This window comes from Pelophylax lessonae, assembly GCF_965119305.1.
Source record: "Pelophylax lessonae genome assembly, chromosome: 11".
NCBI classification, from domain to species: domain Eukaryota; kingdom Metazoa; phylum Chordata; class Amphibia; order Anura; family Ranidae; genus Pelophylax; species Pelophylax lessonae.
The window spans coordinates 233,196,716-233,214,376 of NC_138778.1; the positions used below are offsets into that span (position 1 = coordinate 233,196,716).

The following is a 17,661-nucleotide window of genomic DNA, read 5'->3' on the forward strand; positions in this document are numbered from 1 at the left end:
ATTTGCCAGATATCAGCAGTCCTCTCCTCACGCTGACAGTCAATACAGGGGACATCAACACTGATAATCAGGGCACTGATCAGCAGTGTCCTGATTATCAGTGAAGCACCAAATGCTGCCCATCAGTGCCGCCCATCAGTGCAGCCTGACAGTACCCTTCAGTGCAGCCTGACAGAACCCTTCAGTGCAGCCTGACAGAACCCTTCAGTGCAGCCTGACAGAACCCTTCAGTGCAGCCTGACAGTACCCTTCAGTGCAGCCTGACAGTACCCTTCAGTGCAGCCTGACAGTACCCTTCAGTGCAGCCTGACAGTACCCTTCAGTGCAGCCTGACAGTACCCTTCAGTGCAGCCTGACAGTACCCATCAGTGCAGCCTGACAGTACCCATCAGTGCAGCCTGACAGTACCCATCAATGCAGCCTATCAATACCCATCAGTGCAGCCTATCAATACCCATCAGTACAGCCTATCAATACCCATCAGTGCAGCCTATCAATACCCATCAGTGCAGCCTATCAATACCCATCAGTGCAGCCTATCAATGCCCATCAGCGCCACCTATCAGTACTTATCAGTGCTTCCTCACCAGCGCACATCAGTGAAGGAGTAAAAATTACTTATTTACAAAATGTTATAACAGAAGTGCAGCCTATATCAGTAGTGCAGCCTATCAGCGCAGCCTTCCAATACCCATCAGTGCAGCCTACCAGTACCCATCGGAGCAGCCTACCAGTGTCCATCAGTGCAGCCTACCAGCGCCCATCAGTGCAGCCTACCAGTGCCCTTCAGTAGTGCAGCTTACCAGTGCCCATCAGTAGTGCAGCCTACCATTGCCCATCAGTAGTGCAGCCTACCATTGCCCATCAGTAGTGCAGCCTACCATTGCCCATCAGTAGTGCAGCCTACCATTGCCCATCAGTAGTGCAGCCTACCAGTGCCCATCAGTAGTGCAGCCTACCAGTTCCCATCAGTAGTGCAGCCTATCATTACCCATCAGTGCAGCCTATCAGTGCACATCAGCGCCACCTATCAGTACCTATCAGTGCACATCGGTGAAGGAGTAAAAATTAATTATTTACAAACTTTTATAACAGAAGCAAAGAAAAACTTTTTTTCCCCAGATTTTCAGTCTTTTTTCATTTGTTTAGCAAAAAAAATAAAAAAAACCCAGTGGTGATTTAATACCACCAAAAGAAAGCTCTATTTGTGTGAAAAAAATGATAAAAATGTCATTTGGGTACAGTGTAGCATGACCGCGCAATTGGCATTCAAAGTGTGACACCACTGAAAGCTGAAAACTGGCCTGGGCAGAAAGGGAGTAAAAGTGCCCGGTAGGCAAGTGGTTAACTGGAAAAGCTGAAGTTAGAAGCTGATTGGCTACCATGCACAGTTGCACCAGATTTTGCACTCTCTCGTTTTAGTAAATCAACCCCACAGTTCTCTCTGCTCACAAAACATCTTCTGGAGCTTCTCAAACTGGATCTTTGAGAGTCCTGTGTCATCTCTACACCAATTTACTAAACTTGCACCGTGGCAGGGCCTCGCACTCTCACACCCTCCACTATTCCTGTTTAGAATCTGCTGAATATCAGAAGAGAATGAGTTATCTCTGGGTTTGGTAGTTTCAGATTGGGACCTGGAGCTTGAAGGTCCCAGAGCGTCTTGGATGGGAAGGAACCTTCGGTCCTGCTGCCGGGCTTTGGTAGTTGCCTACAGCCTGGGAGTGCACAGGGGGTCAGGGTCGTTATAAGCAGGGATTTTTTTCAGCGGGAATGTGGGGGAACGCAGTTCCAGGACTGAGTGTATATAATGGCTGGGAGGTGCTGGAGGGTACTTCCGGCTGCTGGGGGATCTATTATCTCTGGAGGGGATCTTTTGTTGCAGGGAGACTATTGTTGCTGGTGGGGGATCTATTATCTCTGGGCGGGATCTACTATTGAGGGAGAAGTCTATTGATGCTGGCTGCTGGGGAGTCTATTGATGCTGGCTGCTGGGGAGTCTATTGATGCTGGCTGCTGGGGAGTCTATTGATGTTGGCTGCTGGGGAGTCTATTGATGCTGGGGAGTCTATTGATGCTGGCTGCTGGGGAGTCTATTGATGCTGGCTGCTGGGGAGTCTATTGATGCTGGCTGCTGGGGAGTCTATTGATGCTGGCTGCTGGGGAGTCTATTGATGCTGGCTGCTGGGGAGTCTATTGATGCTGGCTGCTGGGGAGTCTATTGATGCTGGCTGCTGGGGAGTCTATTGATGCTGGCTGCTGGGGAGTCTATTGATGCTGGCTGCTGGGGAGTCTATTGATGCTGGCTGCTGGGGAGTCTATTGATGCTGGCTGCTGGGGAGTCTATTGATGCTGGCTGCTGGGAAGTCTATTGATGCTGGCTGCTGGGAAGTCTATTGATGCTGGCTGCTGGGAAGTCTATTGATGCTGGCTGCTGGGAAGTCTATTGATGCTGGCTGCTGGGAAGTCTATTGATGCTGGCTGCTGGGAAGTCTATTGATGCTGGCTGCTGGGAAGTCTATTGATGCTGGCTGCTGGGAAGTCTATTGATGCTGGCTGCTGGGAAGTCTATTGATGCTGGCTGCTGGGAAGTCTATTGATGTTGGGGGGGATCTATTGTTTTAGGGGGACCTATTGTTTGTGGTGGTGTCTATTGCTGCTGGGAATCTATTTTACTGCTTCTCTTGATACCATTAATAAATCCCATACAAAATACGTAGCACCACAAAATGATACTTGGTTCTTTATTTTCCAAAAGGGGTAAAACTGGGAGGTGAGTAGGGGGTGGAGAAAAGTGGTAACTCAGAAAGGGGGAGTACCTGCACCTCTTCTCCGAGAAAAAAAGCCCTGGTTATAAATCAGATCTGAGAGCATAGCTCAGGGCAGTTGCTGTGAGGAACTTCTGCCCAAAGGGCTAGGAAAGTCAGGGCCTGGGAGACCAAGAGAGGATCTGGGAGGTTGAGAAATCTGAGACAGTGAGTCCAGGGGGGATGGCGGAAGTCTCTGAAAGAGCGCACAAACCCTGGGGGGGGGGGGGGGGAGGCTGGAGAACCCCATTTGGGTTCCAAGAGTGGGCCCCGTGCATCAAAGTACTGCAACTAAGACCAAGGGAGCCTGAGGAACCTGTGGTCAGGGAGACCATTGCCAACAGTGGCGGAGCTGCTGATTGTAGCCAGGTTGGCTAGCATTTTTAGTTACCTGTTGTTGCTTTGTAAAGCTGAAGCCTCATGTGTGGAAAACCTTCGTAAAAATTTCTCATGAGCCTTGCTGGCCCCTAACGTGGCAGAATTTCGCCCGCTAGCAAGGTAATGACATCTCACTGGTCCATACAGCGAAAGAGCGACTCCAATGTTCATTGGTCTATTATTAATCCTGTATCTGCTGAATCGCTCGTCTGACACCCCCATAGTGTCACCTATCAGAGAGTTAGTTGTTCCTACATGGGATCATAACAAATCCTACTTCCGGAAAGCACTATTCTCTGAGAATGTAACTCTCCTGAGATCTCGGCATCTCGCCATGCACACTTACCACTTTGGGTTTGAACGGTGGCTGGATTTCTCTTCCTTCCAGCTTCTCCCAATCGATCCTCCTGAAGAAGGCGTGCTCCCGAATGTCCCTCTCACCCTCCGGCCCGCAGCCCAGCCGCTTCACCGGGTGTTTCGTCATCAGCTGTAAAAAAAAAAAAAACGCTTAAAAGTTATATCTGTCGAATACAGCATTGAGCCCATGTTCACATTGGTCCCATTTGACATGATGGCAAATCGAAATCAATTGCCAGCATTGGCACCATCCGAATAGGTGCAACGTTGCGGCACCACGCAGATTCCCAAAAGTAGTTTCTGCACTACTTTTGGCGACTTTGGGGGGCGATTTTAATAGACATCTGTGCAGGAACCCGCACAGATCTCTGTGAAATGGCCCCCGAAGTGGGACTGAAATGACAGTTTGAAATCGTGACAAGTTCAGCTGAAACCCGCGTGAGTTCCAACCCGCATTCAATGTAAACCGTTTTATAGGTGCCAAAAAAACCTGCCAGAAATCTCGTGAGCCGATACATTGTTATCTGTTACATTTTCTCTCTCTGAGGACTACAGAACACCTCCCCCTAACGAAGGAGATGGGGAGGCATTTTGTAATCCTGTCCTAAAGTGATAAAGATGCACCTCCAATGATACATTACGATGGGGGTCAGTGTTGTCACCCATGGACAGGAAGTGTATTACTGGCAGGATCAAATAACAATTCTGACTGCCTTTTCTGGGTGGTCTCATGCGCTCTGCATACCTCTCAGGATTGTTCTGCTCTACTAAGTTGTATAGATGTCTGTATTTCCTTTTTGTAAAATAAAAATAAAGAATTAAAAAAAACAATAAAAATTACATAAATCTTTCCAGTAGTTAGTAAAAGCAATAACTTTTGCGCAAACCAATCAAAATACGCTTATTGCGATTTTATTTACCAAAAATATGTAGCAGCAAACAAATCGGCCTAAAATGTTAAAAAATTTTGATTTTTACATTTTTTTTTGAGAATTTCATATAAAAAAAAATTTGAAAAATATTGTAATTTTTTCAAAATGGACGCTCTTTTTTTGCTTATAGCGCAAAAAATAAAAATCGCACAGGTGATCAAATACCACCAAAAGAAAGCTCTGTTTCTGGGAAAAAAAGGACATCAAGCTCGTTCGGGTACAGCGTCGCACAACCGCGCAATTGTCCGTTAAAACCACGCAGTGCCGAATCGCAAAATAGGGCCTGGTCTTTGAGCAGCCAAATCTTCCGGGGCTTAAGTGGCTAGATAAGGAAAGGAAAGCAGCCGGCACATCTAAGGAACCAATAAGCTGCAATAGATATTTTCTGTTCTTATTACCAGGAAGGAGATCAGCCGCCATTGTCTCTACTTTCCTACCTATTCTGCAATTTAATATTTCTGATTATACTGATTGCAATAAAAGGAACGTGGACCAATCAGAAGGTTAGTAATATCATATATCAATCTTCTTATAGCCTAGGCCATGTTTATGTAGAGGAACTATTCTTTTTTTCAGATCCTCAGAGAGTTCTTTGCCATGAGGTGCCATGGTGAACTTCCAGTGACCAGTATGAGAGAGTGAGAGCGATAACACCAAATTTAACACACCTGCTCCCCATTCACACCTGAGACCTTGTAACACTAACGAGTCACATGACACTGGGGAGGGAAAATGGCTAATTGGGCCCAATTTGGACATTGTCATATAGGGGTGTACTGACTTTTGTTTCCAGCGGTTTAGACATTAATGGCTGTGTGTTGAGTTATGTTGAGGGGACAGTAAATTTACACTGTTATACAAGCTGTACACTCACTACTTTACATTGTAGCAAAGTCTCATTTCTTCAGTGTTGTCACATGAAAAGATAGAATAAAATATTTACAGAAATGTGAGGAGTGTACTTACTTTTGTGAGATACTGTAAGAGAAAATTCAACCAACAACTGCAAAACAAATAAATCCTTTGATCTATCCCATCAATATTCCTTATTATGCTTAGGATATAATTTGCTTGCATCTTTCAGTAAATTAAAAAATTGTGGCTCTCTCAGATGGCCGGCAATGTCTATCGCCCTCTGAAAAAGCATCTGCAGTGAATCGCTTTACAGAGGGCGGTAGAAGAGCGGCTGGCAGGTGTTTAGGAGGCCATCATGCCCCCTCCTTGGCCCGCAACTATAAATCAATTGTTTGGCTTGCAGTTGTGGCACGCTCTCATTGACTATAATGGATGAATCACCAGAATCTTAGACTCTCTATGACCTTCTCGCCCTTCTATCCCACTCAGCCAGTAAGCACTTCTCAATGGCCAATTGCCTTCATGCAACCAGCTTCTTATGAAATTCGCTGGTTCTATTACAGACTGCTGAAGTCTGGGGCCGCATATCATATCACAAAGGGCCACATGCATCCCTCGGGCCATAGGTTGTGCACTTGATCCTCAGACTCACTATGACCTTCTCGCCCTTATATCCTACTCAGCCAATCAGAACTTCTGAATGGCCAATTGCCTCTATGCAACCAGCTTCTCATGAAACGTGTTGGTCCCATTACAGACTGCTGAGGTCCGAGGGCTGCATATCATATACCAAAGGGACACCGGAGCCAAAGGGCCACATGTGGCCTTTGGGCTGCAGGTGGCCCCGGAGCCTTAGACTCACTATGATCCTCCTGCCCTTTTATTCCATTCTGCCCATCAGCACTTCTAAATGGCCATTTGCCCTCATGAGACGCATTGTTCCCATTACAGACAGCTGAGGTCCGAAGGCTGAATATCATATACAAAAGGGCCACATGTGGCCCTTGAGCTGCAGGTTTGGCACCAGAGCCCAAGGGCCACATGTGGCCTTTGTGCTTCAGGTTGGGCACCGGAGCCTTACACTCACTATTATCCTCCTACCCTTTTATTCCATTCAGCCAATCAGCACTTCTGAATGGCCATTTGCCCTCATGAAACGCGTTGTTCCCATTACAGACAGCTGAGGTCCGAGGGCTGCATATCATATATGAAAGGGCCACGTGTGGCCTTTGGGCTTCAGGTTGGGCACCGGAGCCTTAGACCTACTATGATCCTCCCACCCTTTTATTCCATTCTGCCAATCAGCACTTGTGAATGGCCAATTGCCTCCATACAACAAACTTCTCATGAAACGCGTTGGTCGGGCCGGCAGGCGCTATTGCTCAGGTCACTAAGTTTTGGGTTGAAATGGAGAAAGAAATTCTATATTCCTGCATTCCCAAAATGGAATATAATGAATACAATATGTAATATACAGCCATGCTGGTAGAAAGCGATCGTCCGCAGGCTGCGATCATACTCCGTACGGCGGTGAAGGGTCGTGAATTGGGCGCGGTGTAAATCTTCGCCGGGATCTTTGTCTGCTGTGTCTGTGAACAGCGCTCATGGCTTCGGAGACGCTCTGGCAATTTACGAGAAAGAATTTATAACGCGCAGAAGGGAGTCTTTCTCTTTCACGGAAGATAAATGAATGCCATTAGCCTCTTGCGTTCGCTCGGAAGCCATAAAGCCGGCGCGTTCTCCCGCTGCACCCCCTATTTAGACGTTTCGCCTCATCTCTCTGTAAAGTGGCTGCGGCTCTCGATGCATCTTAATCAACGCTAGGAATTAACGAGCTGCGTCCTGACACTTAATTAGCAGATGCGTGTGATGGGGGTTCAACAAACCCTAGCCGTGCGTTTAACGCTTTCATTGCTGGACGCCTGGCACCATTCTGCACCCGCCGCTTTCAGGAACGGAAAGGGTTACCACTGCGCTGAAGCATTTATTAGTTTCTATGGGAACGGGGAGATGAAATGGAAGGAATGTCCTGTGGAGCGACCGCCAGTCACCGGATGATAATGTTATTTATTAATGGGCTGAATCCCGCGCTTCTACGGATCGAATACCCAACTCCGTGCTCCCGTGGCCGGCTAACTGTCCAGCCGCAGTTAAAGCAACAAGCGCCCCATTATGGGCTCGCAGCCTCGGCAGTCTATGAGCCTTGTGTGCTCCCCATCTGCTCATTCTATGAGGGGGCTTTCATCTTATTACTTTATGTAAAGTTGTCACATGTATTCTATGACTATAGGCCACGCCCCTTTTTTCATATTGTGTTGTGACGGGACAAGGTCATCCAGAGTCCAGCATAGTTGCCAAACTGTGCCCCCCCCCACCCTCACGCCCATGATGTGCGAGCTTAGGGGCTCTCTCCTCACTGTTCCCAGTGCTGGGCTGACAAGAGTAGTGATACTGCTGTCACTACTCCTGTAAGCCTTGTAACAAAAGGCCCTCAGCACAGGGCACCCCCATCCCTGCAATAAACCATTGCGTCCAGGGCAACACTTCTGTCCACCCCTTGTCCCGGCCCTAGAGACAGCAGGAAACACCCACATTCTGTAATCTGCATACAGGACACACCTATGTTTTACTATTTGCATATAAGGCACTCCTACATTGCCATGATCTGCCCACAGGACACACCCACATTGCCATGATCTGCCCACAGGACACACCCACTGTTGCATGATCCACCCACAGGACACACCCACATTTCCATGATCCGCCCACAGGACACACCCACGTTTCCATGATCCGCCCACAGGACACACCCACATTTCCACGATCCGCCCACAGGACACACCAACATTTCCATGATCCGCACACAGGACACACCCACATTTCCATGATCTGCACACAGGACACACCCACTGTTCCATGATCTGTCCACAGGACACACCCACATTTCCATGATCCGCCCACAGGACACACCCACATTTCCATGATCTGCACACAGAACACACTCACATTTACATGATCTGCCCACAGGACACACCCACATTTCCATGATCTGCACACAGGACACACCCACTGTTCCATGATCTGCCCACAGGACACACCCACATTCCCATGATCCACCCACAGGACACACCCACATTTCCATGATCCGCCCACAGGACACACCCACATTTCCATGATCCGCCCACAAGACACACCCACATTTCCATGATCCGCACACAGGACACCCACATTTCCATGATCTGCACACAGGACACACCCACATTTCCATGATCTGCACACAGGACACACCCACATTTCCATGATCTGCACACGACACACCCACATTTCCATGAGTTGCACACAGGACACACACATTTCCACGATCTGCACACAGGACACACCCACATTTCCATGATCTGCCGACAGGACACACCCACATTTCCATGATCTGCCGACAGGACACACCCACATTTCCATGATCCGCCCACAGGACACACCCACATTTCCATGATCCGCCCACAGGACACACTCACATTTCCATGATCTGCACACAGGACACACCCACATTTCCATGATCTGCACACAGGACACACCCACATTTCCATGATCCACGCACAGGACACACTCACATTTCCATTAACTGCACAAAAGACACACCCACATGTCCATGATCTGCACATAGGACACACCCACATGTCCATGATCTGCACAAAGACACACCCACAATTGCTATTACCTGCATACAGGGCACACCCACATTTACCTGATCTGCATACAGGACATACCCACAATTTCTCTTACCTGCACACAGGACACACCCACATTCTATGATCTGCATTCATTTCAGAGGTTACATTGTGACAACAATGTCATGCATTGGAGTTATCAGACCTTAGATGTGTTGGCTGCATTTGTTTTCTTTTATTTTTCCCTTTATTTTCATCTGGTGATCCTGCCAGGAACTACCTGTCCTAGGGTGACAACACTCACTCATCATATCTAGAAGGGCAGTGGATTTTTGGCAGGATCAACAGGTATTATTTTTCAATAAAAACAAATGCAGCCACCACGTCTAATGCCCGGAAATCTGCAGTATATACAAAATTATTATTTTTGTAACATTGTTGCTGGGTCTTGATACAAGGAATGACAGTGACTATTCAGTACAAGCCCTGCACTCCTCTGTATTGTTACTGTAGTGTCTTACCCCCTTGCATATGGATACGGCCTCCTTAGACATGGATTTCGGGTAGGACACGTTGTGCTCCATAATAGACTGGAAAAGCTCGTCCTCATCTTCACCATCGAACGGCGGCTGCAACAAAAGGAGAGGCGTGGTTAGAGCGTTATTGGACAGATTACATGTTTCAGGGGTGCCGGGACCGGCATTAATTACACCCCCGGCATGGGAGATCGATAGGACTCGGGGGAGGGGCGGCGGGAAGTGCGCCAGGTAATGATATCTCTTCTACAGATACATTGTAGCAACGTTCTACACAAGACTAATGCGTCATCGCAGTACAAAGCTTCCCATACAACGCACCAAGACAGCCCCCTATCTACTGCTTCATACAATTCAAAGGGGCTCTCCGCCCTCTGACTTTACTACTACATCCAAGTCTGATTTCACTTCAACACTTTCACTGCCAGAGACCTTTTTACATTTCTTGCAAAAACATTTTTGAAGACTGAATAAAATCCCCCAAACAGGATATATTTTCTGAAAGCAGACACCCTGGAGAATAAAATAGCGGTAGTTCCAGTTACTCAATATTACCGCAAGGGTCTAAGAAACACAAAACTTCAGTAAAAAATACACTAAAGTAAAGGATACGTCAGAAGTCAGAGGGGGGATACGTCCAAAGTCAGAGGGGGGATACGTCCAAAGTCAGAGGGGGGATACGTCCAAAGTCAGAGGGGGGATACGTCCAAAGTCAGAGGGGGGATACGTCCAAAGTCAGAGGGGGGATACGTCCAAAGTCAGAGGGGGGATACGTCCAAAGTCAGAGGGGGGATACGTCCAAAGTCAGAGGGGGGATACGTCCAAAGTCAGAGGGGGGATACGTCCAAAGTCAGAGGGGGGATACGTCCAAAGTCAGAGGGGGGATACGTCCAAAGTCAGAGGGGGGATACGTCCAAAGTCAGAGGGGGGATACGTCCAAAGTCAGAGGGGGGATACGTCCAAAGTCAGAGGGGGGATACGTCCAAAGTCAGAGGGGGGATACGTCCAAAGTCAGAGGGGGGATACGTCAGAAGTCAGAGGGGGGATACGTCAGAAGTCAGAGGGGGGATACGTCAGAAGTCAGAGGGGGGATACGTCAGAAGTCAGAGGGGGGATACGTCAGAAGTCAGAGGGGGGATACGTCAGAAGTCAGAGGGGATACGTCTAAAGTCAGAGAGGGGATACGTCTAAAGTCAGAGAGGGGATACACGTCCAAAGTCAGAGGGGGGATACGGCTAAAGTCAGAGGGGGGATACGGCTAAAGTCAGAGGGGGGATACGGCTAAAGTCAGAGGGGGGGATACGTCAGAAGTCAGAGGGGGGGATACGTCAGAAGTCAGAGGGGGGGATACGTCAGAAGTCAGAGGGGGGGATACGTCAGAAGTCAGAGGGGGGGATACGTCAGAAGTCAGAGGGGGGGATACGTCAGAGGGGATACGTCAGATGTCAGAGGGGATACGTCAGATGTCAGAGGGGATACGTCAGAAGTCAGAGGGGATACGTCAGAAGTCAGAAGGGATACGTCAGAAGTCAGAAGGGATACGTCAGAAGGGATACGTCAGAAGTCAGAGGGGATATGTCAGATGTCTGAGGGGATACGTCAGAAGTCAGAAGGGATACGTCAGAAGTCAGAGGGGATACGTCAGAAGTCAGAGGGGATACGTCAGAAGTCAGAGGGGATACGTCAGAAGTCAGAGGGGATACGTCAGAAGTCAGAGGGGATACGTCAGAAGTCAGAGGGGATACGTCAGAAGTCAGAGGGGATACGTCAGATGTCAGAGGGGATACGTCAGATGTCAGAGGGGATACGTCAGATGTCAGAGGGGATACGTCAGAAGTCAGAAGGGATACGTCAGAAGTCAGAGGGGATATGTCAGATGTCAGAGGGGATACGTCAGAAGTCAGAGGGGATATGTCAGATGTCAGAGGGGATACGTCAGAAGTCACAGGGGATACGTCAGAAGTGGTAATTCAGAACATAGGGGGAATAAGTCTGAATTAGGAAATGGTAAGTCAGAACACAAAGGGGATAAGTCAGAACACTGAGAGGGAATGTTAGAGGTCAGAGGGGATAAGTCAGAATACAGAGGGGATAGGTTAGAATTTAGAGGGGTAAGTGAGAACATGGAGAGGATAAGTCAAATCAGAGGGGATAAGTTAGAACATGCAGAGGGTAAGTCAGAAGAGTTTGATTGGCAGCTGCGGGAGCCAATCAGGAGAGAGAGAGTCCCAGATGGCTGAAGCACTCGTTGACATTGCTGGATAGAGAGGGGTAAGTATTAGGGGGGCCTGCTACACACAGAAGGTTTCTATCTTAATGCATAGAATGCACCTTCTGCCTTTACAATCACTTTAAAGTATAACTAAAGGCAACATTTTTTTTTTTGTGTTGGATGGAGTGGAGAGGGATAAGACTCCCCTGTTAGGTTTTTATTGCTGTGTGTGTCCCCTTTAAGGAGATTCCCCCTCCCTCTATGTCCTTTTTCTCAATGAAAAAGAAAGTAAAAGCAAATCCCAAAATTTGGGCTGTCCCCAGAAAAGTAATAGAGTGGAAATCTTCCAATGGTGACCGGGGGGGTTCCCAAGGAATTCCCTTAATTTGCAGGAATTTCCTCTCACTTCCTGTTTGGCTATGGGACAGGAAGAAGAGGGAAATCTCCGCAAAGGGACACGGATGGTAGAAAAAAATCTGTCAGGGGTTATAACCCTCCTTTGCTCCATCCAAACTGAAAAAAAAAAAAAAGTTTTGCCTATTTTTCAACTTTGAGTTTTTGTTTTTTTTTTTTCACATAGGGGTCGAAAAGTCCCCTATAAGATGATTTTTTTGGTGACAGGATCTCTTTTAAGACATTAGTGGTCTAAAAGACCCCCAATGTCTCCTCTGTGCTCCAATGAATCTGTTCCAGTGCAGACCTCACTGCATTAGATTCATTCCTGGCCATGCTGGCGGGGGAAAGGGAGAACCGGAAGCGACGCTTTACACATCGCTCCTGGGTCACCAAGAAGGAAGGGGAGGAGATTTTACACATGTCCACTCAGTATCCTTCCCTCTACCCAGCGGCATCCTCCATGCCGGTCCCAGGCCCACGTTGCCTGGGATATTTGGCGGAGGTTTGCGCCCAATACCAGGGAGGGTTGGAAGCAAGTGGGTGCCTGCGGAGCTGCTGGATTGCTTCCATCAGACAGCCAGAAATCGGCTTGCTAGATATACACACAATCCTGGTGGAGGGTGGAGGTGGGGATGAGAGGTGAGGTGGGGGTGAGGTAGGGGGAAGTGGGTTAGCCCCCCCTCCCACCCCCGCATCACACACACACACACACTCAGGTTCATAGGACATACAGACCTGGCTGGGAAAGGGTTAAGCTAAGCACTAGCAGGCTGGAATCCGGGAAGAATGTGGCCGTGTGCTGTGACCCCCCAAATTCCTATCCCCCCCCCCCCAACAAAGTCATCTGGTTGCTATAAGTTGCTGCACTTTGCACTGCCATAAGAAGAGGGAACCGGAGAGCGGAGATTATTTGTAGAAAATCCCAATTTATCCCCTCTGCGCCTGCAGGTGAAACAAATCCTAATGCCTAAGCACAATTTAGCAACTTTGACGTGTGTTAGTAAACGTGTATATATCATCACACCTACTTTGTGTATCCGGGTGAATTATACCGCCTTTTATTTCAGGACAAATTGGGCTTTCATTTGGTGGTAAATGGGAATGGATATCTCCGGATTTTTGTTTTATTATCAGAAGGAAAACTGGCCCAAAATAGTAAAAAACATTTTTTTTTTTTTTTAAATGTAGTGTATATTTCTTGTTACTACCATAACCTTCCACCAAAGAGCAATCCAAAATAAATTCTCCTACTCCTGACAATCGCAGCGATACCACATATTGGTATGTTAGTTGTTGTTTGTACCCAGAGTACAACCCTCAAACAATAGTGTCCATTTTGCTTTTTTTATCCTGCCTAAAACACACAGACGCTGACCCAGACAGACGCTGACCCAGACAGACGCCGACCCAGACAGACGCCGACCCAGACAGACGCCGACCCAGACAGACGCCGACCCAGACAGACGCCGACCCAGACAGACGCCGACCCAGACAGACGCCGACCCAGACAGACGCCGACCCAGACAGACGCCGACCCAGACAGACGCCGACCCAGACAGACGCCGACCCAGACAGACGCCGACCCAGACAGACGCCGACCCAGACAGACGCCGACCCAGACAGACGCCGACCCAGACAGACGCCGACCCAGACAGACGCCGACCCAGACAGACGCCGACCCAGACAGACGCCGACCCAGACAGACGCCGACCCAGACAGACGCCGACCCAGACAGACGCTGACCCAGACTAAAACTTGAGGAAAGGCGGTTTAACCTTAAAGTGCGTAAGGGGTTCTTCACTGTAAGAGCGGTAAGGATGTGGAATTCTCTTCCGCAAGCTGTCGTATCAGCGGGGAGCATTGATAGTTTCAAAAAACTATTGGATGGACACCTTAAAGACCACAACATACAGGGGTATACAATGTACAACATACAGGGGTATACAATGTACGGTTAAAAGCAAACACACACACACACACACACACACATCATAGGTTGAACTGGATGGACTTGTGTCTTTTTTCAGCCTCACTAACTATGTAACTATGTAACGCCGACCCAGACAGACGCCGACCCAGACAGACGCCGACCCAGACAGACGCCGACCCAGACAGACCCCGACCCAGACAGACGCCGACCCAGACAGACGCCGACCCAGACAGACGCCGACCCAGACAGACGCCGACCCAGACAGACGCCGACCCAGACAGACGCTGACTGACACTCTCCCTATACAAAGACAGATATGTGGCCCCATGGAAAAAGCCCAGTCCAGTGGGGCCACAAATTTGTTTACACTCGGTGTGAAGAGGTCAATAGCCTCTGGCAGTCCCATGTAACGTGGCGAGGTCTCTTCAAGGAAGCAGTTTTTTTTAGCAGTCTTTGGTAACATGCCAGCACTCTCTAGCAGTCTCCTGTAACTTAGTAGCACTCTCTAGCAGTCTCCTGTAACATAGTAGCACTCTCTAACAGTCTCCAGTAACATAGTAGCACTCTAGCAGTCTCCTGTAACAAGCTAGCAGATCTACATTGTAACAATATTATCTTTGCAGGTTGAATACAGATGGCTTTCACTTACAGTCACTCCCCAGTATATTAATGGGTACTCACCTGTCCAGCCAGCATCTCATAGAGCAAGACCCCGTATGCCCACCAATCCACAGACTTCCCATACGGCTGGTAAGCGATGATCTGAGGAGAGAAGAGGTAATAGGTCAGTGTTATGTAATGTCCGAATGTCAGTGTGACTGATTCATTATACACGGCCAGGACGGGGGAATATTATACACGGCCAGGACATGGGAATATTATACACGGCCAGGACGGGGGAATATTATACACGGCCAGGACGGGGGAATATTATACACGGCCAGGACGGGGGAATATTATACACGGCCAGGACAGGGGAATATTATACACGGCCAGGACGGGGGAATATTATACACGGCCAGGACGGGGGAATATTATACACGGCCAGGACAGGGGAATATTATACACGGCCAGGACAGGGGAATATTATACACGACCAGGACGGGGGAATATTATACACGGCCAGGACAGGGGAATATTATACACGGCCAGGACAGGGGAATATTATACACGACCAGGACGGGGGAATATTATACACGACCAGGACGGGGGAATATTATACACGGCCAGGACGGGGGAATATTATACACGGCCAGGACGGGGGAGTATTATACACGGCCAGGACAGGGGAGTATTATACACGGCCAGGACAGGGGAGTATTATACACGGCCAGGACAGGGGAGTATTATACACGGCCAGGACAGGGGAATATTATACACGGCCAGGACAGGGGAGTATTATACACGACCAGGACAGGGGAGTATTATACACGGCCAGGACGGGGGAATATTATACACGGCCAGGACAGGGGAATATTATACACAGCCAGGACAGGGGAGTATTATACACGACCAGGACAGGGGAGTATTATACACGGCCAGGACAGGGGAATATTATACACGGCCAGGACAGGGGAGTATTATACACAGCCAGGACATGGGAATATTACACACGGCTAGGACAGTGGGAGATTTTACTCATATAGCCTGCAACACACCTGAACACCACACAATGTGACTGCCACATAAATACATAAAATCAATTTCAAGATATGATAAGGACATATCTGTACGCAGTGCAGGGCACAGTACAGGGACACAAGATACAAGGACATGATATAGGGACACAGTACAGAACACGGTATGGTTTAGGGAACAGAGACACCGGACTAAAAATGAAAAGCATGACTGAAGCTCAATGATGTTCAGCAGAGTTGTGAGTTGATGGCCATATAGGTCACCCACCCACCGTTCACAAAAATCTAAAAAACGCGATGGAGCAGATGAAAGACGCCCCCTCATCCTGCAGGGGGTAATGCAAATCTATCGCTTCTTCTCTGGCTAAACATAGAAATGTATTTTATCTAGGAGGGATTATCAGGTGTGCTGAGCAGCGGAGGATGTACAGATAGGTGAGAGGAGATAATTATTCCTCCTGGTGAGCTCTGCTCATTACAGAACCAACAAGTAGACCTGCTAACTATTATAAAGAGAACCTGTCACAGCTGAGGCTTCCTAATGAGGTGCAAGTCCTGGAGCCCCACTCACCTCTGCACATACAGTGACATGTTTGCTGGCACTGCACTCCTGATCCCACTGTACTGTGCCCTCCTGACTACAGTATTGTGCCCTCCTGACCCCATGTACTGTGCCTTCCTGATCCCAGTATTGTGCCCTTCTGACTCCCCCTGTACTGTGCACTCCTGACTCCCACTGTACTGTGCCCTTCTGACCCCAGTATTGAGCCCTCCTGACTCCCCCTGTACTGTGCCCCCCTGATCCCAGTATTGTGCCCTTCTGACTCCCCCTGTACTGTGCCCTTCTGACTCCCCCTGTACTGTGCCCTCCTGACTCCCCCTGTACTGTGCCCTCCTGACTCCCCCTGTACTGTGCCCTTCTGACTCCCCCTGTACTGTGCCCTCCTGACTCCCCCTGTACTGTGCCCTTCTGACCCCCCCTGTACTGTGCCCTTCTGACTCCCCCTGTACTGTGCCCTTCTGACTCCCCCTGTACTGTGCCCTCCTGACTCCCCCTGTACTGTGCCCTCCTGACTCCCCCTGTACTGTGCCCTCCTGACTCCCCCTGTACTGTGCCCTTCTGACTCCCCCTGTACTGTGCCCTCCTGACTCCCCCTGTACTGTGCCCTCCTGACTCCCCCTGTACTGTGCCCTCCTGACTCCCCCTGTACTGTGCCGTTCTGACCCCAGTATTGTGCCCTCCTGATCCCAAAAAACGGAATTTTTGTAAAATCTTACCTGTAAAATTCCTTTCTCTGAGTCCTCCGACAGTCGCCGCCTCTTCATATTCGTCACATATGGGGTATTAGACTTTGCTCCGAAGGAGTAGCTAGGCAACAGAATATGTTAACAATAAAGCTTTAACATATCCCACCCTCAAGGGGTGGTGCCCTCAGTCAATACCCTCCTACTTCCTGCAACCATATCTCAGTTTTAGTGGAATAGCAGTAGAGTATACATTCAAACCCCAAAAGAGGGGCGGGGGCGGCGACTGTCGGAGGACTCAGAGAAAGGAATTTTACAGGTAAGATTTTACAAAAATTCCGTTTTCTCTTACGTCCTCCGACAGTCGCCGCCTCTTCATATTCGTCACATATGGGGACGTCCCAAAGCAGTGCAAACATGAGGGGTGGGAAACGCATCCGCGCCGAAAGGCAACGCAGTCTCCACATCAAAGAAAGGAACCTTACCAAAGGAAGGAAACCAGCTGGGCAACAGCAAAAATAAGTGCTCAACAGGAGCAACAACCCAGGAAAAGACAAAAAACCAGGGGATACAAAACATATCCCAACAGCCAGGAGTCCCCAACAAGGGACCCTAGGGAACAGCCGCACTAAGAACCTTGCGGCCAAAGGAAGCATCCGCCGATGCCTGAACATCTACTTTGTAGAATTTTGTGAAAGTGTGTACGGTCGA

The 17,661-nt window shown here is 48.8% G+C and overlaps 1 protein-coding gene across 1 annotated transcript in view; it reads right to left on the bottom strand.

The window, feature by feature from the left end:
- PRKCA (protein kinase C alpha) overlaps window positions 1-17,661 on the bottom strand; it is a 425,544-nt gene that overhangs the window by 13,427 nt on the left and 394,456 nt on the right. Inside the window, exons 14-16 of the mRNA XM_082272110.1 lie at window positions 14,750-14,830; window positions 9,516-9,623; window positions 3,532-3,672 (exon numbers count right to left, since the gene is read on the bottom strand). Coding sequence (XP_082128236.1) covers window positions 3,532-3,672; window positions 9,516-9,623; window positions 14,750-14,830 — 330 coding nt within the window. The remainder of the gene's footprint in view (window positions 1-3,531; window positions 3,673-9,515; window positions 9,624-14,749; window positions 14,831-17,661) is intronic.